The 24,601-nt window shown below is 44.1% G+C and overlaps 1 protein-coding gene across 7 annotated transcripts in view; it reads left to right on the plus strand.

The window, feature by feature from the left end:
* TENM2 (teneurin transmembrane protein 2) overlaps nucleotides 1–24,601 on the plus strand; it is a 1,355,454-nt gene that overhangs the window by 1,328,216 nt on the left and 2,637 nt on the right. For all 7 annotated transcript variants that reach the window (XM_070465745.1, XM_070465746.1, XM_070465747.1 and 4 more), the window contains 3 exons: nucleotides 6,418–6,714; nucleotides 8,146–9,760; nucleotides 23,332–23,462. In XM_070465745.1, coding sequence (XP_070321846.1) covers nucleotides 6,418–6,714; nucleotides 8,146–9,760; nucleotides 23,332–23,462 — 2,043 coding nt within the window. The remainder of the gene's footprint in view (nucleotides 1–6,417; nucleotides 6,715–8,145; nucleotides 9,761–23,331; nucleotides 23,463–24,601) is intronic.

The following is a 24,601-nucleotide window of genomic DNA, read 5'->3' on the forward strand; positions in this document are numbered from 1 at the left end:
AGGCTGAAAACTCTTCCTCTAAGATCAAGAACAAGTATGTCCATTCTTATCACTTTTATTCACCATAGCATTGAAAATCCTAGACACAGAAATTAAGCAAGAAAAAATAAAAGGCGTCCAATGGGAAGAAGAAGTAAAACTGTCATTATTTGCCAAAACCATGAACATACACACATAGAACACCCAAAGACTTTACCAAAAAAACTGTAGAATAAACAAATTCAGTAAAGTTGCAGGATACAAAATCAGTATACTGAAATCTGTTACATTTCTATATACTAATAACAGACTATCAGAAATAGGAATTAAGAAATCAATCACATTTACAATTGCATCAAAATGAACAAAATACATAGGAATAAATTTAGCCAAGGAGGTGAAATACCTGTACACTAAAAACCGTAAGACAGTGAAAGAAATTGAAAAAGGGATTTTTTTCTGTGCTCATGGATTAGGAGAAAAATGCCCTTAATATCAGAAGCAACTTACAGATTTAATACAATCCGTAACCAAAGCCCAATGGCATTTTTCACAGAAATAGAACAGAAATTCCTAAAACTGATATGGAACCACAGATATCCAAATAGCCAAAGCAGTCTTAAGCTGGAAGAAAAGAGCTGGAAACATCACAATCCTTGATTTGAAACTCTATTGCAGGATGGGGAACACATGTAAATCCATGGCTGATTCATGTCAATGTATGGCAAAAACCATTACAATATAAAAAAAAAACTCTATTGCAAACCTATAGTCATCAAAACAATATTGTAATAAACACAGACACACAGACCAATGGAACAGAATTGAGAGACCAAAAGTAAACTGCACATATATGTTCAATTAATTGACTACAGAGAAGGGACACTCTCTTTAACAAATGTTGTTGGGGGAACTTGACAGTCACATACAAAAGAACAGAACTAGAGCACTGTTTGTACCACTCACAGGAATTAACTCAAGTGGATTAAAAACTTGAACATAAGACCTAAAGCTGTAAAATTGAGGAAAAAACATAGGCAATAAGCTTTTTGACATTCATCTTAAGGACAGTTTTTTGGATTTGCCACCTAAGCAAAAGCAATAAAAGCAAAAATCAACAAGTGGGACTATATCAAACTAAAAAGCTTACATACAGCAAAGGACACCATCCACAAAATGAAAAGACAACCTTTTTATTATAACATTTTTTAAAATTTACAAATCATGTATCTATTAATTGCTTAATATCCAAAATACAAAAAGAATTCATACAACTCAATAGCAAACACTCCTACTGAAAAATAGGATATAGACATTTTTCCATAGAAGACACATAGATGGTCAATAGGCACTTGGAAAGGTGCTCAACATCATTGATAATTAGGGATGTTCAAATCAAAACCATAATGAGATATTATTAATATCTCACACCTATTAGAATGGCTGTTATCAAAAAGACAACAAATGTTGATGAGTTTGTAGAGAAAAGGGAAACTGTATGCACTGTTGGTAGGAGTGTCAATTGATGCAGTCACTGTGGAAATAGTATCGAGCTTCCTCAAAAATAAAACAATTAAAAATAGAACTACCATATGATCCAGCAATTCCACTACTGGATATATATAGGAATAAAATGAAAACACAATGCCAACAAAATAGGCACCCCAGCATTCACTGCAGCATATGAACAACAAACCAAGACATCGAAGCAACCTAAGTGTCCATCAAGGATGAATACAGAAGATGTGATATACATACACACACACACACACACACACACTGGAAAATTATTCTGACCCTGCCAAAAAAAGAGGAATGAGATATTGCCATTTGTGATACGGATGAACCTCGAAGGCATTATGTGAAGTGAAATAAGGCAGACAGAAAAAGACAAATACTGTATGATCTCACTTATATATGGAATCTCAAAAAAAAAAAAAAGATTAAGTTACTGAGAACAGATTGGTGGTTGACAGTGGTAAGGGGTTGGGGGCCACAAAATGAGGAAAGGGAGTCAAAAGACTCAAACTTCCACTTAAATAAGTAACGGAGTTATAATGTACGGCATGGTGTTTATGGTTAACGCTGTATTGCATATTTGAAAGTTGCTAAGAGTAAATCTTAGAAGTCCTCATCACAAGAAGTATTTCACAGCTGTGTACAGTGACCAATGTTAACTAGACTTACTGAGCTGATTGTTTTACAGTACATACAATATTGAATCATTCTGTTGTATACCTGAAACTAATAGAATACTGTATGTTAATTTGATCTTGTTTTTTTCTTTTGTTTTTTAGTTGTTTCAATTTGATCTTAACTTTAAAAGTAAACATAAAAATCATTGATTTTCAAGAAAGGTGTAAAGAGTAAATCCTAAGACTCTTCCCTTTTTTTTTTGTATCTATGTGAGATGATGGATTTAACCTAACTTATTATGGTAATCATTTCATAATATATGTAAGTTAAATCACTGTGCTGTACACTTTAAACTTACACAATGAGGTATATCAGTTATCTCAATGAAGTGAAGTGAGGACAGTCAGTTATGTCTGACTCTTTGTGACCCCATGGACTACAACCTACCAGGCTGCTCTGTCCATGGGAGTCTCCAGACAAGAACACTGGAGTGGGTTGCCATTTACTTCTCCAGGGGATCTTCCCGACCCAGAGATAGAACCTGGGTCTCCTGCATTGCAGACAGATGCTTTACTGTCTGAGCCTCCAGGGAAGCCCAATTATCTCAGTAAACAGAGGAAAATCTCAAATTAGCTCTATAACAAAATCCCATCCCCAGAACATAATGAATTTGGGAATAAAATCCCACCCTGAATCATCAATGGCTAATGGGGTCGCAAAGAGTCAGACACAACTGAGCAACTGAACTAAACTGATCTGAATGGTTAGTACCTATTACTTTTTTATTGTTGGTGTACCTGGGCCTCCTTAGCTTTTCAGTAACAGCAGCAAACCCAGATGGAGCAGTCAGAGGTTTGGGAACCCTCTTCTGTGCTTGCCCACTATTCTGTTTTTTCTGCATTCTCAACACCTTCATGTACTATTATAGTTGTTACTGTGATAGTCATGCTGGTACATATGATTTACATGTTAGTATCCCCCATGAATACATGTTATAGCACTGTACTTCCATGCATACACACACGATTATATTATGGACATATGATTTGCCTGTTGGTCTCCCCCAGGTAACTGAAGATAGAGCCTTACGGCACACCAAGTATTTTAGCCAGTAGTACTCATCAGAATCGCCCAGCTTCAATTCCCTGGGAGGCTGGTTCAGCAGTGGTGGAGTCAGTGCAGCAGCCGTGCTTTGAGAGCGCAGAATCACACGTCTGATGGAGAGCCATCCATGGGGTGGGGGAGCGGGGGGCGGCGGTACAGCCTGGGGTGGAGGTGGTGAGCTCAGCATCGGGATCCTGGCCCCAACACTTGCTGTGTAAGCGTGAGCACAGCACTTGAACCGTCTGTGCCTTGCATGTAATATGGGGATGACAGTGCCTGCCTGTGAGTGTTGTGAGGAGTAAACAAGAAAAACATGGGCAGTGCTGAGAACATACTAAGCCCATCACGAAGTTCTCAGGACATGTTGCTTTGTTGGTGGTGTTCCTCCTTCCATTCCAGAGCAGGCACCATGCTTGACATCGGCAGAGATGTAATGTTTAATCAGTATAAATGCCCTGGGGGCTGTGTGATATTAGTGAAGAGAAACAAAGGGGAAAAGAGTAAGGAAAGGAATGGAAGGATGACAGAGGAAGTGGGAAATACGTAGGTACAGGTGGCTCAGGAAATCCTGAAAATCCTTCCTCACTGTTGCCATGTGTTTCATTCTGCCAAATAAAATGCCGATGAGGTCTTGAACTGAAATTCTTAGACAATAGGCTTAAGCATATTGGTGGCCTTCTGCTGCTCTTGTCCCAAATTTCTGTTCCCAGAGGAAGTGATCTTTCTAACCCAAGCTTGTGGTTCGCTCTGGTTATGAAAACTCTAATACCATATCTGCAGCATCTTCAATGATTCTTACAGCATTAACTTTTGGACATGTTAGAAATATCCTGCCATACTCATTCCTTTTTTGGATTCTTCCAGTTACTGCAGGTTTGATGATGTGAATCTTCCACTTAAAGTTGGATTTCCCTGAAATCCCAAGAACCCACACCTTTATTCTCTTTCTATGCTTTAGATAAATGTTCTATCTCACATGTTCTGTCCCCTTTTCTCTGGAATGATTTCATGAAAACAGCAATGGTTTGGGGAATCAGGTAGTCCTGGGCTCAGATCCTGGCACTTCTCTAGTTATGCTACCCCCTCGAGCTTGGATGCCCGTATATAAAATAATTTTTACCTATGTGTGAGAATAAAATGGAATCAAGTATGTAAAGTACTTAACACAGTATCTGTCAAAGCATCAGGGACTTTTGTCAGTTTAGATTAGCTTCAACTGCTGGTAACAGATTAGAAATAACAGGAGATTATACAAGATATAGACATTATTTTTATGATCTAAAAGGAGTCTGAAAAGTGAAAGTGTGAGTAACTCAGTCATGTCTGACTCTATGACTCCATGGACTGTAGTCTGCCAGGCTCCTCTGTCCATGGAATTCTCCAGGCAAGAATACTTGGAGTGGGTAGCCATTCCCTTCTCCTAGGGGTAAGCAATTCATGGCTGGTACAGATGACCTAGGTCATCTTGAAGACACCTAGGTTGACAGGGATCAAGACTCTCTGGATGAGCCATTATCTTTGAGGTTTAACATCCTCAAAGTCACCCCATATTCACAAAGTGAATACTGGAGCGCCAGTGATCACATCCACATTACACCTAAGGAAAGGAGGGAGGAAGAACAAAAGGGGTGCTTGCTTCCTGACTATATCTGCTTTCATTCAAGGTTCCCAGAAGACCCAGCCAATGACTACTACTTAAATTACTTTACCCCTACCCAAGTCTCAAGAAAGCTGTGAAGTGTAGTTCTTTACCTGGGTAAAGTCCTGCTACCCAGTATAACAGGTGTCTGTCATATTAGAATTATTTCTAGTGCCCCCACCAAAGCTGCAATGTGGAACCCTTCAAGGGCTGTGGCAATGCTTTACAGTCATTTAACACATCTCAGGACACTCAATGCATATCCAATATAAACAGTGTGGGAAATAGTAGAGCTGGTTGGTTAACTGGTCAAAGTCTAAAGACCTAAGTCCCAGACAACCTACCACTTCATTGCTGCATGACCTTGGGCAAGTGTATAACCTCTGTTCGAGGCTTAGTTTCCTCATTTGTGAGCATCAGCTCCGACAGTGGATGTAAATTGCCCAAGATAATGCCTATATAGACTGGCTCTGAACATGTGTCAAAGTTAGTATTACTATCATTATTATCATTAAGTGTTATTGAATTATTAGTATAAGGTGGGGAGGTACCAGACATCTTTCACATCCTTTCCTTCTGCATGTTTATACCTTCTCTTGCTTTCAGCAGTCACCCCAGGGATGTGCAGATTTGCAGTCAATTATGTTGAAAGAGCCTGGGCTGAGTTGGCCTCATTCCCTTCAATTCTAGGCATCCACTCCAGGCTAGCTGAATCTCTGGAGTCCCTCTCATGTCCCCATACCAAGTCTAGTCTCTCAGCTCTGCCTTCTGAGAGAGGCTCTCTTCTCTAAACAGATCAACTGCTAAATAAATATTAAATTATATCTGGATTGTTCCTTTCAAATTTAAGTGAATCAGTTCTTCCCTTTGTTGGAATTCCCCAGCCCTGTTGCTATCATCCCACTGGTGTCTTGCATCCTTGTTAATGGCAAGATTTTTCTCTAGGTGGGAGAATTAAAGGATTTCACATAGGAATAAGGCTTCGTATTCCCAGATCTTGGTAAAACATGGATTTCTAAGAGCTTCTCCTCACCTTCCTGGATACCTTTTCCTTAAGATTTTGGAACAAATCTTGGCACCTGCTCTCAAAGATCATTAGCTACCCATTAGTTGATGACATGCCTGAAAAGGGTGTTAAGTGTGTAAATATACAAATTCTCTTGTTTGCCAAGGTGGCCAGGCAGGACAGTCAGAACCCTGGGATCCAGGGCTATTGTGGATGGCCATGTAATTTCACCATTTACATGGTCTACACGATGGCACTCCTCAGTTGTGCAGTGTACAGCCTATATAACTGTTCCTGGTGGCCATGCCCAATCAGTCATTTCCAGCCATAAGCAGCCTGGTTTCTGTATTCTAGTGAATGCTACAAAAACTACCGTTTCCTGTGTGTACTATGATGTAAAGGCGTTTAGGAAGCACTTCCCTAAATAGCCTCAAGAATATTTCTTCCCCTAAAGCACACACAAGCCCTGGCCACACCAGCCACATCCTCCATAGCAACCTGAGCTAACGTGCCCCGTGATATCTTTCAAAGTAGGCACATTGTGTTTTCCCAGGTCCATGGAAGAAACCTCTTGTCCATCGACTATGACCGGAATATTCGGACAGAGAAGATCTATGATGATCACCGGAAGTTCACCCTGAGGATCATTTATGACCAAGTAGGCCGCCCCTTCCTCTGGCTCCCCAGCAGTGGCCTGGCGGCCGTGAACGTCTCCTATTTCTTCAATGGGCGCTTGGCTGGCCTTCAGCGTGGGGCCATGAGCGAGAGGACGGACATCGACAAGCAGGGCCGGATCGTGTCCCGCATGTTTGCCGACGGGAAGGTGTGGAGCTATTCCTACCTTGACAAGGTGGGTGGACATGCTGCCTTGCTCAGCTGCGGCTGTCTCTCTCATTCACACTGCTCTTTTTAAGCTGACCTGATGCACTTTGCCGTAAGACGTTTTAACATCTTTACTTTGACTCTACCAGGCTCCCCACGTACTCCCACCCTCTGGGAGGGAGGAAATCCCAAGGAAAATGTTATTCATAGCCCAGCACTACTACCATCAACAGCAAAAAAACCCTGCTAGACACTCAGTAATGGTGAAAAGAATGGATGGTCTGATTTTATTCCCCCAAAAAAGTGCTGTTGAAGTGGACAGAATCATGTCACTAGCAGCACGGTTCATCATTCCTTATGAATTGGAAATGCAGTGATTCATTTCTGCCATGCCTGGAATTAAGCCATCAGGGTAGGAACTCTGCCTAAAACTCCAGCACACAGAGCAGCCCCCTCCTACTTGGCTTAGTTGGCTGAAGCAGTCAACAGACCCTTGCTACATAATTGCCTGTGTCTCAAAGTGCCAGACTCAGGTTTCCATGTCAGAAAAGGTCAGGTTGGAGCAGCTGTTAAAAAGAGGTCCCTTGTGGGAGGGGGGTCAAGACTTTTAAAGGCTGCCTTGGTCTTCTATCATTAGACAGGGGCTTGCTTAGCCTGGGCCTCTCACCTGGACTCACCTCCACACAAGCCCATTCCCATTTCTTCCCTTCTTGCCTCCTGATGACAGCGGTCACTTGCAGACAGAGCTGTTACGTCCTCTGTAAGAGCAGCTGCTATTTGGTCCCTTCTCAAAACTGTTCTCATTAGGACAGAATATACTAGAATGGTCGATCAGGGAAGGCAAGAATCTCCCCCTGGCTTCAAGTTGGAGGCCATTTTTTCCCCCAAAGAATCAGTGATTCCAGGTTAATCTTTCCAGTGGCTTCTAAAGGAAGGATGTGCCTTGTGTTGAGACTTAGTCGGGGGTGCCCCCAAACATAGTATGTGCATCATACCTGTCCCCTGCCGGGCCGGCAGCAGTCATTTCTCACCAGTCTCAGCATTTCTTGTCACTGAGCCTGGAGGCGAACCCAGTGCCTCTCATCTCAGTCCTTCAAACCCCTTAAACTCAGAGTATGGTCCAGGCAACACCAGCATCACCTGGGATATTCCCAAAGCAGACTCACAGGCCACCTCCCCACTGCCCTCTCACACTGAACTACAGAATCAGAATCTGTGTTTCCACCAGATCCCTGGGTATTTTACACGTACATTAAAGTTTGGGGAGCACTCCTCTAGCTGCCATGATCCATAGAGTAGCATGCCCCATGACATCAATTCACCCGAATCTCTGATGTAAATCTCCCCATCCTTCACAGCTTTTGAATTGCCATCTAGGGACATGGAACAAATTCCGTCCACTTGAGCACTGGGTCCTAAATGGCTAACTCATGTGTTCCCTTCCCCTTTCCTCCTCCAGTCCATGGTGCTCCTGCTGCAGAGTCAGCGTCAGTACATATTCGAGTATGACTCCTCCGAGCGCCTCCATGCCGTCACCATGCCCAGCGTCGCCCGGCACAGCATGTCCACCCACACCTCCATCGGCTATATCCGCAACACTTACAACCCGCCTGAAAGCAACGCTTCAGTCATCTTTGACTACAGTGACGATGGCCGCATCCTGAAGACATCCTTTTTGGGCACTGGACGCCAGGTATTCTACAAGTATGGGAAGCTCTCCAAGCTGTCAGAGATTGTCTACGACAGCACTGCCATCACTTTCGGGTATGATGAGACCACCGGCGTCCTAAAAATGGTCAACCTCCAAAGTGGGGGCTTCTCCTGCACCATCAGGTACCGAAAGATCGGCCCGCTCGTGGACAAGCAGATCTACAGGTTCTCTGAGGAAGGCATGGTCAACGCCAGGTTTGAATACACCTATCACGACAACAGCTTCCGGATCGCCAGCATCAAGCCCGTCATAAGTGAGACTCCCCTTCCTGTTGACCTCTACCGCTACGATGAGATTTCCGGCAAAGTGGAGCACTTTGGCAAGTTCGGGGTCATCTATTATGACATCAACCAGATCATCACCACGGCCGTGATGACCCTGAGCAAACACTTTGACACCCACGGGCGGATCAAGGAAGTCCAGTACGAGATGTTCCGGTCCCTCATGTACTGGATGACAGTGCAGTATGACAGCATGGGCAGGGTGATCAAGAGGGAGCTGAAACTGGGGCCCTACGCCAACACCACCAAGTATACCTACGACTACGATGGGGATGGGCAGCTCCAGAGTGTGGCCGTCAATGACCGCCCCACCTGGCGCTACAGCTACGACCTCAACGGGAACCTCCACTTGCTGAACCCAGGGAACAGTGTGCGCCTCATGCCCTTGCGCTACGACCTCCGGGATCGGATAACCAGGCTCGGCGACGTGCAGTACAAAATCGATGACGATGGCTATCTGTGCCAGCGAGGGGCTGACATCTTTGAGTACAACTCCAAGGGCCTCCTAACGAGGGCTTATAACAAGGCCAGTGGCTGGAGCGTCCAATACCGCTATGATGGCGTGGGGCGGCGGGCTTCCTACAAGACCAACCTGGGCCACCACCTGCAGTATTTCTACTCCGACCTCCACAACCCGACTCGCATCACCCATGTCTACAATCACTCCAACTCGGAGATAACCTCGCTCTACTATGACCTCCAGGGGCACCTCTTTGCCATGGAGAGCAGCAGTGGAGAGGAGTACTATGTTGCCTCGGATAACACGGGGACTCCCCTGGCTGTGTTCAGCATCAATGGTCTCATGATCAAGCAGTTGCAGTACACTGCCTATGGGGAGATTTACTACGACTCCAACCCTGACTTCCAGATGGTCATTGGCTTCCACGGGGGACTCTACGATCCCCTCACCAAGCTGGTCCACTTCACACAGCGTGATTATGACGTGCTGGCGGGACGATGGACTTCTCCAGACTACACCATGTGGAAAAATGTGGGCAGGGAGCCGGCCCCCTTCAACCTGTACATGTTCAAGAGCAACAATCCTCTCAGCAATGAGCTGGACTTGAAGAACTACGTGACAGGTAAGGACCTGGCCACCTCAGCTGGGCAGTGGCTCCCCGTGGGCTGGCTGTCCTAGTAGACTGTCAGGGACTTTGAAACAAGGTCTTGTGTCTGATGCTAGGAAAATCCTTGAGGGCTGTGTACACGGCTGGTACAGGATCGAGAGCAGTCAAGCGATCGCAGTACAGAGCAGTCCTTGGCTCTGTTTGAAGAAAAGAGTGAAAATGTTAGTCACTCAGTCGTGTCTGACTCTCCGGACTCCATGAACTCTAGCCTGCCAGGCCCCTCTATCCATGGAATTCTCCAGGCAGGAATACTGGAATGGGTTGCCATTCCCTTCTCCAGGGGATCTTCCCTGGAATTAAAAGTCCCATGCTCTACCAACTGAGCCAGCTGGGCAGCTCTGTTTGAAGATGCCCTGGCCATTTTCAAGTCCATTCCATTGAAAGAACTTTTATAAGAGCCCTCTCTAACCTAACCCAAAAGAGGAAAGCAACCTTATGAAGGAGGAAAGGATGAGACCCTGATCTCAGAAATACCTGGTTCAAATTCTCTCTTTATTTATAAGTCAGAGTACCTTGGGCTGGTTGTCCAGTATCTCTGAGCTGTAGTATCCTTCTCTGCAAAAGTGCACTAACAAAATCATCTCAGGGAGTGACTGTAAGAAGAAAATGAACTTATGTAGGTAAAGTTCAGTGCCTGGCACTTAGACAAAGGATGTTCACGAAAGGGTATCTGCTTGTGTTATTAACATCACCATTACTAGTGAAGCAATGAAAGAGCGTCAGTACTGAGATGACTATGACCCAGCTCCTGACCTTACAACCAGGCTAGTGAGAAACAAATACAAATAAGCAATGATAATGGAAAATGGGATTAAGTCTATGCTACCATATAGGTGTTTGCCCATTTATTCAACAAGCACTTATAAGGCACCAGCATGCTTCATTCTGGGGTTCAGTTCAGTCACTCAGTCATGTCCAACTCTTTGTGACCCCATGGACTGCAGCACACCAGGCTTCCCTGTCCATCACCAACTCCTGGAGCTTACTCAAACTCATGTCCATCGAGGTGGTGATGCCTGCTGGGGACACAGTAATAAACAAGGCAGACACTTCTCTCAAAGCAGTGTGTGTGTAGTACATACGCAGATGACTTCAGATTTGAAAATTTTGGCATGGTACAGAAGGGCCCCACCTCAAACCAGTCTTGAAGAATGAAGGGGATCTTGGTGGTAGAAATGAGCTCAAGGCTGAAGAAAGACATGAGCAAAATTCAAAAAGGACAGGGGACTTCCCTGGTGGTCCAGTGGTTAAGACTCTGTGCTACCACTGCAGGGGGCGTGGGTTCAATCCCTGATTGGGAAACTAAAATCCTGCATGCCACTCAGAGCTCAGTCACAGAAAGAAAAAAAGGTCAAAAGGACATAAGAAGCTTGGAGAGAGGTCTGGACAGACAGGCCAAGGAAGGCAAATAATCTGCTGCTTCAAGCTAAGTGAGAAATTGGTTAAATGAGGGTCCTTATCCATCCATCTATCTATTCACCTATTGACAGATATTTTCATCTAACATATAAGTACTAGAGATGCAGTGGACAGCAAGATAAAGTCCCTTTTTTCAGGCAGATAAACAAGGAAATCTGGATAGATGGATGGATGAATGGAAGGGAAAAGACCAATATTCAGCAAAGAATCTGGAGCCATCTGACCTGTACATGCATTGTAGAGGAATAACAGTGAGGACTCCAATTCCAAGGCCCACCAAGTTCCAGGGAAATCATAGCTCTTAGCCATGGGCCAGGGAAGCATCAAGTCCAAAGGGTCCCTACCCCCAGGTAACCAAGGATCACTTATCCATCCCCAAGATAGGAAAGGAAGCAGCAGCTCCCTGGAGCAGAGTGTGGCCCTCAGTGCCCCAGGCTGCAGAAATAGATGACCTTAAAGGTCAACTTCTGGCCATGCTGTGCCTCACTGACAAGTTCCAGAACCTTTGAAGTTGAACCCAGCATCCCCCGACAACCAAAGCAGCTGGTACCTCAGGAGTAGAGGAGTTACAGCCAAGCTAGTTCTCTCCTGGCCTCCCCACTGTGCATCATCGGGAGGCCCTGCCATGCTGCTCTGCCAGGGCTTCCTCTCTTCCCCAGGGCTTAGTAGGGTTTGTGTCCACCCAGCGCACTGCAGTTTCTTGTTTTTAATTCATTTCTTTTAACTGGAGGATAATTACTTTACAACATTGTGGTGGTTTTTGCCATACATCAATATGAATAGGCCGTGGGTATATACATGTCGCCTCCATCCTGAACAACTCCCCATCCTATCCTTCCAAGTTGTCACAGAGCGCGTTTTGGGTGCCCTGCTTCATACATCAGACTCGCACTGGTTATCTGTTTTACATGTGGTAACGTGTGTGTTTTCAATGCTGTTCTCTCAAATCATCCCACCTTCTCCTTCCCCCGCTGACCACACTGTGGTTTCTCATTAAAGGGCCTCTCAGGAAAACACACATACCCCTCTGTGTACAGTTTCGGATAATGACAAGGGCTGTGAAGATAAATGAAACAGCTAAGAGTTAAGAGAACAAAGGATCTCATTTCTTTGGGGTGCTCACAGAGGAAGGGGCATTTGAGCTGAGGCCATTATGAAGTGGGGGAGGGAGAAGAAGAGTCTCCAGATGAAGAAAACAATAGGAATGGGGTGGCAGCCCACGCCTATCTCAGCCATAGAAGAAGACGACCTCCAACCCCAAGAATGCACTTCCCTGAGCCTTCTTGGCACTGGACACCTTGGGGACAGACCAGCCAGAAGCAAATAGAAAGTCCTCAGCATGGGCCAAACAGACCCCCTACAGCTACCAAGACCAAAATAAAATCATCTGCAAAGCAGTCAACCTCACTGACCCCCGCAGCTACTCTCCTGGTTCTCCCGAAAAGACAGAAAGAAATTAGCAGATACTCAGTGCCTGGTGGTGGCCTAAATGGGAAGGAAATCTAAAAAAGAGAGGCTATATGAATACATATGGCTGATTCACTGTGCTGCACAGTGGAAACTAACAAACATCGTAAAGCAACTATACTCCAATAAAAATCACTTTAAAATTTTGTGTATTTTTAAATGATTTTATTGGAGTATAATATACTCCAAATGTTTTTACTGGAGTGTAATTTAAAATAAATACATCAACTATACACCAGTAAAAATAGAAAAAATAAATTAGCAGAGTTTTTTGAATAGCAAGATGACACTCCTCATTCAGTGCTTCATGGAGACTCAATAAATGGGCATCAAAGCCAAGCTGAACAAAATCCAACAAAATTGAATCCAAAAAACACTAGAAAGAGTCTAACATAAAAGGTCCCATTAGAGAAGCTCCACACCTAGGACTAATGTCTTCAGTCAAAGTAGAGGAAGAGGTCCTGGGTGGAGAGGGCTGGACCAGGCACGTGCCCACACCTGCTGCCTGCTGCAGGCGAGATGACCTCCGAAGGATGCATCCCAGGAGAGAACATCAAATCATTTTCCACTATTCAAGTGTTGGCTTATCTGTAAACCCATCTTTGTGACTCTTAATTTGGATCTTAGGAGATGAACAGAGTGGTTAAACTTGCCGCTCACAATTTAAAAAGTAATTAATGTGTAGTCAGCAGGAATGCCACGAATTTCTCTCCCTCTCTTGTGCTCAAAAGACTCTTTCCTGTTTGGAAATACAGCTCTCTGAATGCAGCAAGACACCTACTGAGGCTGGTGGAGGCTGTTACCCCTACTGGCACAGAGGCGAGCAGCATAGACCCTCTGTTAGGAGCAAGTGAGTCACGATATGTAAAGAGCCGAGGCCTGCACAAAGCTTGATGGATGGGAGGGGTGCATTTGTTCTTTATAAAAGCTCTAGACTCGGAGACAGGAAGTCTGTAGGTGAGGGGTGAAGTTATCCGCTTTATGTAATCCCCTGGGGCTCCCAGGGGTCTGTAGCTCTGCATTGAAACAGATGCCAATGAAAAGATGCTCAACATCACTCATTATCAGAGAAATGCAAATCAAAACCACAATGAGGTACCATTACACGCCAGTCAGGATGGCTGCTATCCAAAAGTCTACAACATATAAATGCTGGAGAGGGTGTGGAGAAAAGGGAACCCTCTTACACTGTTGGTGGGAATGCAAATTAGTACAGCCACTATGGAAAACAGTGTGGAGATTTCTTGAAAAGCTGGAAATAGAACTGCCATATGACCCAGCAATCCCACTTCTGGGCATACACACCAAGGAAACCAGATCTGAAAGAGACACGTGCACCCCAATGTTCATCGCAGCACTGTTTATAATAGCCAGGACATGGAAGCAACCTAGATGCCCATCAGCAGACGAATGGATGAGGAAGCTGTGATACATATACACCATGGAATATTACTCAGCCATTAAAAAGAATTCATTTGAATCAGTTCTAATGAGATGGATGAAACTGGAGCCCATTATACAGAGTGAAATAAGCCAGAAAGATAAAGACCATTACAGTATACTAACACATATATATGGAATTTAGAAAGATGGTAACAATAACCCTATATGCAAAACAGAAAAAGAGACTCAGATGTATAGAACAGACTTGTGGACTCTAGGAGAAGGCGAGGGTGGGATGTTTCAAGAGAACAGCATCGAAACATGTATATTATCAAGGGTGAAACAGATCACCAGCCCAGGTTGGGTGCATGAGACGAGTGCTCGGGCCTGGTGCACTGGGAAGACCCAGAGGGATCGGGTGGAGAGGGAGGTGGAGGGGGAACTGGGATGGGGAATACATGTAAATCCATGGCTAATTCATTTCAATGTATGACAAAAACCACTGCAATGATGTAATTAGCCTCCAACTAATAAAAATAAATGGAAAAAAAAAAAGAAACAGATGCCAAACTCTGCCCTGAGGGGCGTTTCTCTGGCAAATCTGAAACCTCAAAAATGTTACCCACGATGACTTGGGTTGGCTCCCCACCCTTCTCCCTTGGGGGTCTCTGGGCTTAGAGAGGGGCCCAGCCTCCTCCTCACTCTCCCCTCTGCTGTCTGCACTTAGCACCTGGGCCGCCGTGCTGACTGTGTGTGTTACAGAGGACGTGCTCCCGTGGCCCGTGCTGGGAAGAACATAAGGAGGGGGAGTGATGAGCTATTAGGAGGGCCCACATCACCAGCTTCTACCTCGAGGATTGATTGTTTAGGGAGGCTACCACCAGAGGACACCAATGACTTTGAAAGGAGGAGAGGGGCCTGAATGATGCCATAAGTGCATTCTGCAAAACGGAGGAGACAAGAAACTTGAATAAACATCTCAGAAGGGGTTTAGACTTGGAAACCAAGCCACGTTAGAAATTTAAAAAGAAGAAAACACATGACAAGAACTATTCGTGTTCATCGGAATAGCCATTAAAATGTCTGGTCCCTTGCAACTTCCCTGGTGGTCCAGTGGTTAAGACTCTGTGCATCCACTATAGGGGGCACATGTTCAATCCCTGATCAGGGAACTAAGATCCCACGTGATGTAGCCAAAAAAAAAAAAAAAAAAATGAAGAAGAAGTGTCTGGTCCCCAAGGCAGGGTGTTGTTAACTCATCTCCTGGAGACCAGGGAGAGATGCCTGCAGGGAAGAGGTCAGGATGGGGAGAGTCTGCTGAGGCCAAAGACCTCTCTCTTGCCTTTCATGGGATTCCTCTCATATCCCTGGTGAAAGATATGATGATTTTATACGTTGTACAGATGAGGTATTAAATAACATGGCAACACAAATGGGGAAAGTTAGTTTCTTTCCACGTTCTTTTTATTCTCCCAAATCGGCAGAGGAGAAAGCCTCCCGTTGATGATGGTGTGTATTTAACACCTCATTAACACTTCTAATCTCCCTTTTTAACGGAAAGAGTAGGTCTAAGGCTCCCCCGGTAGCAGGTAACAAAATCATGCTCCAATTTAATTGCATTGCTTTGTTTTAATTTTACAGTTATTTTCTGTTTGTAGTGAGTCTGCTTTCCCACTTACAGTAGTGACATAAAGTCTCTCCTTTTTTTAAATGGATTTCCTTAAGTAGACAAAGCAAAACAATTTTTTAATTAGATAGCAAATACCAGTAAGATATTACCCAGATATAGCAGAACAATGCTGACAGGTGATCCTGACGGGTGACCAGGAATACCCAGTTTAGAAATCCATACTGCACAGCACTCATCGTCTATTAGTACTTTGCAGAGAGGTGCTCTGTAGGTATATGACTGTTGCTGGACTAAAGCCAGGCTTCTCTCTGCTGGGATGCTGACACAATTTTTAAGGCAATTTCAAACTTGTATTCTTAAATAACTTCTTTATTGATGTATAGTTGACTTACAATATTATATTAGCTTCAAGTGTACAACATAGTGATTCAATATTTTTATAGATTACGTACCAAAGTTATTACAGTGCTATCGACCATATTCCCTGAGTCGTACATTACATCCCTGTGACCTATTTATAACTGGTAGTTGTAGCTCTTAATCCCCTTCATCTATTTAGCTCATTCCCCCACTCATCTCCACTCTGTCAACCACCTGTTTGTTCTCTGTATCTTTGACTCTATTTTTTTTATATATTTGTTCATTTGTTTTGTTTCTTAGGGTCCACATTTAAGTAAAAACATATGGCATTTGTCTTTCGCTAACTTCTTTCACTAAGAATAGCCTCACAGTCCATCTGTGTTGTCACATATGGCAAGATTCCATTCTTTTTTATAGCTGGCTAATATTCCACTACAGACGTGTATATGCACCACATTGTCTTCATTCATTCATCTGCCCATAGACACTTAGGTTCCGTGTCTTAGCTAGTATATATAATGCTGCAATGAACATAGGTGCATATGTCTTTTCAAATTAGTGTTTTCTTTGGATAAATGCCCAGGAGTAGAATTGCCAGATCATATGGCAGTTGTAGTTTTAATTTTTGAGGACCCTCCAAACTGTTTTCCATGGTGGCTACACCAATTCACATTCCCATTAACAGTACGTAAGGGGTCCCTTTTCTCCACATCCTCACCAACACTTACTGTTTCTTGTCTTTTTGATGACAGTGATTCTGAGAAGTGTGTGGTGCTATTTCACTGTGGTTTTCATTTGCATCTCTCTTATGATTATTGATGCTAATGACTCTTCAATGGGCTTCCCAGGTGGCGCTAGTGGTAAAGAACCCACCTGCTGGCACAGGAGACATAAGAGACTCCTATTCAGTCCCTGGGTTGGGAAGATCCCCTGGAGGAGGGCATGACTACCCACTCCAGTATTCTTGCCTGGACAATTCCATGGACAGAGGAGCCTGGTGGGCTACATAAGGTCACACGGAGTCAGACACGACCGAAGCAACTTAGCATGTACACATGTATGAGTATTGATGTTAATGAGTCTTAAATGGACTATCCTTAATAAGTATAGTTACCAAGTCATTCAGTACCTAGTCTGAACCTAAGGCTGATGGATACACCATGGATCCCAGAATCTCTCTCATTAGAGGGTCTTCTAGGCCTATATGTTTAGTAGCAAAGTTGCATTAAGCCCCTCATATCAGCCCCAGGGCAGGCGGTGGGTAGACCTTATTCAACCCCTTCAGAAGCATCTTCTCAGGCAGGTACAGGTAGCTCCTCTGTCACACACAATAGTCAGGGTGGCTTTTGCCCCGTATGCTCAGTGTTTGTTCATTCATCCACGCCAAGAATCCTTACTGAGCACATATTTTGTGCCAGCCCTGGGGAGACATCAGTGAATGAAATAGACTTTTAATTCCCTGTCCTGGTGGAGCTCAGTGAGGGAGACAAACAATAAACAATGAATGCAATAAATAACCATATTAGACACATGTTAAAGTGTGGTTACAGTTTGGGCGGTGGGGGATGCATGAGGAAGGGGACTAGGGATTGTTGGGTGATACCAAGGGAACATGCAAAGTTGGGCACAATAAAGGACAGAAACGGCAAGGATCTAATAGAAGCAGAAGAGATTTAGAAGTGGCAAGAATTCACAGGACTGTACCAAAAAAAGCTCTTAATGACCTGGATAATCATGATGGCGTTGTCACTCACCTAGAACCAGACATGCTGGAGTGTGAAGTCAAGTGGGCCTTAAGAAGCATTCCTATGAACAAAGCTAGTGAAGGTGATGGAATTCCAGCTGAGCTATTTCAAATCCTAAAAGATGATGCTATTAAAGTGCTGCACTCAATATACCAGAAAATTTGGAAAACTCAGGAGTGGCCACAGGACTCGAAAAGGTCAGCTTTCATTCCAATCCCAAATAAAGGCAATGCCAAAGAATGTTCAAATTACCATACAATTGCACTCATTTTACATCCTAACAAAATTATGCTCAAAATCCTTCAAGCTAGGCTTCAGCAGTACATGAACTGAGAACTGCCAGATGTACAAGCTAGGTTTAGAAAAGGCAGAAGAACCAGAGAACAAATTGCCAACATCTCTTGGGTTATAGAAAAAGCAAGGGAATTCCAGAAAAACATCTACTTCTGCATCATTGACTATGCTAAAGCCTTTGACTGTGTGTATCACAACAAACTGTGGAAAATTCTTAGACAAATGGGAGTACCAGATCACCTTACCTGTCTCCTGAGAAACCTGTTTGCAGGACAAGAAGCAACATTTAGAACTGGACATGGAACAACAGACTGGTTCAAAATTGGCAAAGGAGTATGTCAAGGCTGTATATTGTCACCCTGCTTATTTAACTTATATGCAGAGAACAATGTGAAATGCCGGGCTTGATGAAGCTGGAATCAAGATTGCCAGGAGAAATAGCAACAACGTCAGATATGCAGATGATACCAGTTTAGTGGCAGAAAGTGAAGAGGAACTAAAGAGCCTCCTGATGAAGGTGAAAGAGGAAAGTGAAAAAGCTGGCTTAAAACTCAACATTCAAAAAATGAAGATCATGGCTTCCGGTCCCATCACTTCATGGCAAATAGACGGGGGAAAATGTGGAAACAGTAACAGAATTCATTTTAATTTTCTTGGTCTCCAAAATACTGCAGTCATGAAATTAAAAGATGCTTGCTCCTTGGAAAAAAGCTATGACAAACCTAGACAGTGTATTAGAAAGCAGAGACATCACTTTGCTGACAAAGGTCCATCTATTCAAAGCTATGGTTTTCCCAATAGTCATGTACAGATGTGAGAGTTGGATCATAAAGAAGGCTGAGCACTGAAGAATTAATGCTTTCAAACTGTGGTACTGGAAAAGACTCTTGATAGTCCCTTGGACAGCAATGAGATCAAGGAAGTCAATCCTAAAGGACATCGACCCTAAATATTCATTGGAAGGACTTATGCTGAAGCTGAAGCTCCAGTACTTTAGCCACATGATGTTAAGAGCCAAATCATTGGAAAAGACCCTAATGCTGGGAAAGATTGAAGGCAAGAGGAGAAGGGGACAACAGAGGATGAGATGGTTAGGTGGCATCATCAACTCAATGGACCTGAGTTTGAGCAAGCTCTAAGAGATGGTGAAGGACAGGGAAGCCTGGAGTGCTGCAGCTCATGGGGTCGCAGAGTTGGACACAACTTAGCAACTAAATAACTATCGTATATAAAACGGGCTTCCCCCGTGGCTCAGATGGTAAAGTGTCTGCCTGCAATGTGGGAGACCCAGGTTCTGTCCCTGGGTCTGGAAGATCCCCTGGAGAAGGAAATGGCAACCCACTCCAGTATGCTTGCCTGGAAGTTTCCATGGATGGAGGAGTCTGGTGGGCTACAGTCCACGGGGTCGCAAAGAGTCAGCCACAACTGAGTGACTCACTGTAATATATAAAATAGGTAATCAACAGGGACCTACTGTTTAGCACAGGGAACTCTACTCAATATTCTGTGATTATAATATTCCTATATAGGAAAATAAAATGAAGAAGGATGAATATGTGCACATGGATAACTGAATCAGTTATAAAATAAAAACTAAAGTAAAAGAATATATATGCATGTATGTACATAACTTGAATCACTTTGCTATACCTGAAACTAATGCAACACTGTAAATCACTATACTTCATTTTTTAAAATGTTATCCTAAAATAATAATAAAACCCTGACAGTAAATGAAAAAATATATAAATTTGTACATGGATATTCATAATAGCATTATCCATAATAGTTAAAAAAAAAGTGTAAACTACCCAAATATCCATTAACTGATGAATGAATAAACAAAATGGGATATATCCAAACAACTGATACATGCTACAACATGGATGAACCTTGAAAATGAAGTGCTAGTCGAAAGAAGCCAGACATGAAAGGCAACATGGTCTTTGATTTCATTTATATGAAATATCCAGAAAAGGCAAATCCATGGAGACTAGAAAGCAGTAGTGGTTGTCAGGGACCGAAGGGAAAGAAGAATGCAGAATGACTACCAGTAGTGATGCAGTTTTTGAGGGGATGATGAACATGTTTTGGAATTCAACAGAAATGATAATTGTACAACATTGTGAATGTAACTGGAAGCCACTGAATTGGGCACTTTAAAATGATGAGTTTTACGTTACATGAGATTTACCTCAATTAAAAAAAAAAATAGGGGATTTATGGATGGACTAGACATGGAGAGTGAGAAAAAGAAAGAGGTCCAGGATGGTAGCTGAAAGAATGGAGTCACCATAATCAGGGATGAAGAAGGCTACTGTGACAGATGTGGAGAGGAGGACAAGGAGCTGAGGTCTGGACAGAAACTGGGCATTGGGGAGAGGTCCTAGAGGCAGACATAAATTGTGGAGTTGGCATCAGCATGTAAGTGGTACTGAGGTGCAAATAGAACATGTCCTGGGGCTTCTCTGGTGGCTCAGTGGTAAGGAATCTGCCTGCCAGGGCAGGGGACATGAGTTCAAACCCTGATCCAGGAAGATCCCACATGCTGTGGAGCAACTAAGCCCATACACCACAACTCATGAGCCTGTGCTTCAGAGCCTGGGAGCCATGCGCCCGAGAGCCTGCACTCCGCAACAAGAGAAGCCGCTGCAATGAGAAACCCCAGCACTGCAGCTAGAGAGTAGCTCCCACTCGCCACAACCAGAGAAAAGCCCAAGCGGAAGACCCAGTGCAGCCAAAACTAAATACATTATTTACAAACAAACACGTCCTTATATGAGTCCTTTTGTATATAATCAAATAATGGACAAGCGTTTCTCTTAGGCATTCTCCTACCCATTACCATGTGAAAATGACAAGGTGCATTTTTGCTAACTCTGAGTATATTTAGGGTGATCTGGCTTAGAATATAGATCGGGCTAGGGACAGAATGTATGACATGATAAATATAGCTAAAACTGATGTATGTTTTCCATCCTGGAGTTTCCATCATAAGAGAAAAAAATGTTCTCTTATTTTGTGTCTCTATGAGACAATGGGTATTCACTAAATGTACTAACCATTTCATGATGTAAGTTAAATCATGCTGCATAAAATTATACGGTTCTGCATGTCAATACTATCTCAAACTTGGAAGGAAAAAAAAATGGAATTGAGGGCCCTGAGACTGGATCAGATCACCATGTCTGGGAAGGATAGATAGAGTGGAGAAGAAGTTCACAGGCTGAGTCTAGGACATCCCGGCATTCAGATGAGGAGGAACCAAAGAGGGACAAGAGGTGGCCACAGAGGTGGGAGAGGGACAAGACAGTGTTGTCCACCAGGCTAAGACAGAGAGAGATGCAGGAGCATTCAGCTTGCCAAAGACTTCTCATAGGTCAAAGTAAGGTGAGGATCACAGTCAGCATCAGACTTAGCAACATGGAGGTCATGTATGACCTTGACAAGTGTTTTAATGCATCTTTGGGAGCAAAGCCTGATTCAAAGGAGACAAATAGGAGTTCCTGTGTCTAGAGAATTATTTTGAGTTTGAGAAGTTCTTATAAACGGGTTGAGACACATATGGTGGCTAAAGGGAGAAGGACAGACAAGAGAAGAATTTTAAAGGTGCGTATTTAGTGGCATGTTTATATGTTGATGGGGTGACCTGTTACACCAGTGGAGGGTTTTTTCCAGCAGCTCATCTGGAGTAACAGAAGGAAAGTGAGAATATGGGTACTAAGGCTGGTAGGCTGGTAAATATGATGAGCATTTATGGAAATTCCCCCCGACCTCATCAGTTTTCTCAGAATAGGAATTAAAGGTCAGCTGCTAGAGTGAGGAAGGTCTGGGATGTTTTAGAAGAGACGAGAAGTAGCAAATCACCCAGGAGAATGGGAGAAGGACTGAATGGGAAAAGGGGATATGGTCAGATTACCAGGCATCAGGAAGGCACAATTGGGGTTCATGGTCAGGAGTTTAACACCAGTCAGTGTGGCTTCCTTCATTTCTGCTGCCACATTCAGCTGCAACAGGGACACACAGGAGCTTCCATCATTTCACCAAGCAAGTGAAGTGAGAAAGAGGCAAAGGATCTGAGGATATACACAAGGGAATGATTCTAATGACTGACCGTGGAATGCATGCTAGGTAAGAAGAGAAGAAAGACGAAGAAGCTGAGGGATGGGAAAAGTAGTTTAGGTTGGGTTGAAGGTCCTAGGGAAGGGAGACATTCTGGGAGTATGGGGGGGTGAGGTTACAAAAAAGAATAAACTACAGAGAGTCCAGGTGGTGGTCAGAGGGCGATGTCTATGAAATTGAGGTAGAATTACTGATGATCACAGCTCCAAAGGATGAACAGGAGAGTTAGTAAGCAGAGGATCACCAAAAAACTAACAGGCCAGGATGCTGGAAGGCTTGACTGCTTGTATAATGAAATCACGAGGAAGGAATTCAGGAATAGAGGTGGCGCATGACAATGGCGCCAACTCAACCCTGGGCCTTAGCAGGAAAGGGCAATTGTATTCTGAGCATACAAAAGTTCTCTCTTGACCTCTCTTTGAAGAGTAGACGCCTGAGGAAAGGGTCTCAGGAGCCAGGTGACTCTCTGCGTGGCAAACACTCATTGTATACACTCACTCTGCATTGCATACCCCCCTTTATAAAGAGCCAGGCTTGGGGCAGCAGCCCCTGCCTGGAGGTCCTGCACAGTGTTAAGCATCATATCTACACGGTTCCGATCATTGTATCTCTAGCTTCTAAGCACATTGACTGGCCCATCAATACTGAAATACTTGCCAAATGAAGGAATTCATTGTGACTGAACAAGCCACATACCAGGCACCATGATAAGCCCTCCACATGAATTTCCTCCCTCAATCTTCATGACAGCCCGATGACATTAGTAGCTTATATCTGGTAACCTGAAGCTGAGAAAGGGCCAGGAACTTGCCGAAGGTCACAGAACAAGGACATCCAAAGGGAGATCTAGCTTACTCCAGCACTGTCTAAATCACCACGTGGAGCAGGGGGTGGGGGTCAACTGACCAAGTCTGGAAGGACATCTGTTTTCCAGAGCCCAGATAAAGCAGCTCTAGGTCCAGACCAGACCTTCACAGGCTCTTGCCTCCCTCTCCTGCTGGGCTCCATACTCAACATCCCACTTTATTTCATTCTCTCTCCAAGATCCCCTTCTGGCTTTCCACCCATCATGATTTCAGAAGTCTTTATTTCTGTTTCCACCATAGATGTGAAAAGCTGGCTTGTGATGTTTGGATTTCAGCTCAGCAACATAATTCCTGGCTTCCCAAGGGCCAAAATGTATTTTGTGCCTCCGCCCTATGAATTGTCAGAGAGTCAAGCAAGTGAGAGCGGACAGGTAAGCGGAGGTCCCTGCCAAGAATCCGAAAGATCATCATCATTCCCTCGGGCAAACAGAACCATGTCGGGGCCAAGGACGTGTCAGTAGCAGCAGAAAACATTGGAGCTGGGTATAAAAGGGGCATGAAACCTGGTGGCTTCACAAGACTGCTGTCACTTGTCTGGCACAGCACATATTTCTTCCCAACCTCAATTATTACCTTAATTGTGGTATCATTATCCGTTCAGTGTATACCCTTGAGTCACTCCTTGATTAACAACAGCACTGAGATATCTAGCAGCAACCCACCATCTGCACTGCCTGTAAGATCATAACCCTTTTGGCTTTTATGGGACATAATAAAACGGTGGTTTGCAGTTTCTGTCCCATTAAAGAACATTTTTATGCCTCACATAAAATCTCAGCATTTTATGGCCCAAACGTACACAGATTGAGTTTTCGGAACATAATCTGTGCTTGGGTTTCTTGGTGATGACCAAGAGGTGGTCAGTTTCAATTTGGGTGCAGCTGAGACCGCGGCCACAATTGGATGGGAGGCGTGGGCATCTGCGTTTGGATTTCTCCTGCTGCAGAACCCGTGCTTGGCATGATCAACCTCTGAAAGGTCTCAGCTGCTCTGAATAATTGTCCAGACTGTCACTAGAGAGAGACCAGGAGGAACTGCTGGGTAATTGAGAACAGCGTTCTCACAGTTCTGCCCCGTGGGGACCACTCATGGATGAATAGCCATCATTTTGCTCATTTATCTAAGTGCCGTTACCTCCCCAACACAGCCTCCTCCATTATCCCAGCCTGTCCCCCAACCACCAATTGAGATGAGTTGTAATTTGTAAGTAGAAAACTCAAGGCCAAGGAGATAATGGGGATTTCGTCCCCCTGCAGAAGCGGGCTAGGATCCAAAGCAAATGGCTCAAAAAGCCCAGGGATATTCCCCCTGGCCCACGCAGCTGGAATCTCTTTAGCCTGGTGCTTCTCAAACCTTCATATGCTTGCAGACCAGGTAGAGGGTCTTGGTAAGATGCAGCTGCTGACTCACTGGGTCAGGAGGGAGGCCTGAGATTCTAGTCTTTGCTAACAGGGAGGATCCTGGTGATGCCTCTGCTCCTAGCCATACTTGGAGTAGCACAGTGCCAACT

Source organism: Odocoileus virginianus, chromosome 3 (genome assembly GCF_023699985.2).
Source record: "Odocoileus virginianus isolate 20LAN1187 ecotype Illinois chromosome 3, Ovbor_1.2, whole genome shotgun sequence".
Classification (NCBI taxonomy): Eukaryota; Metazoa; Chordata; class Mammalia; order Artiodactyla; family Cervidae; genus Odocoileus; species Odocoileus virginianus.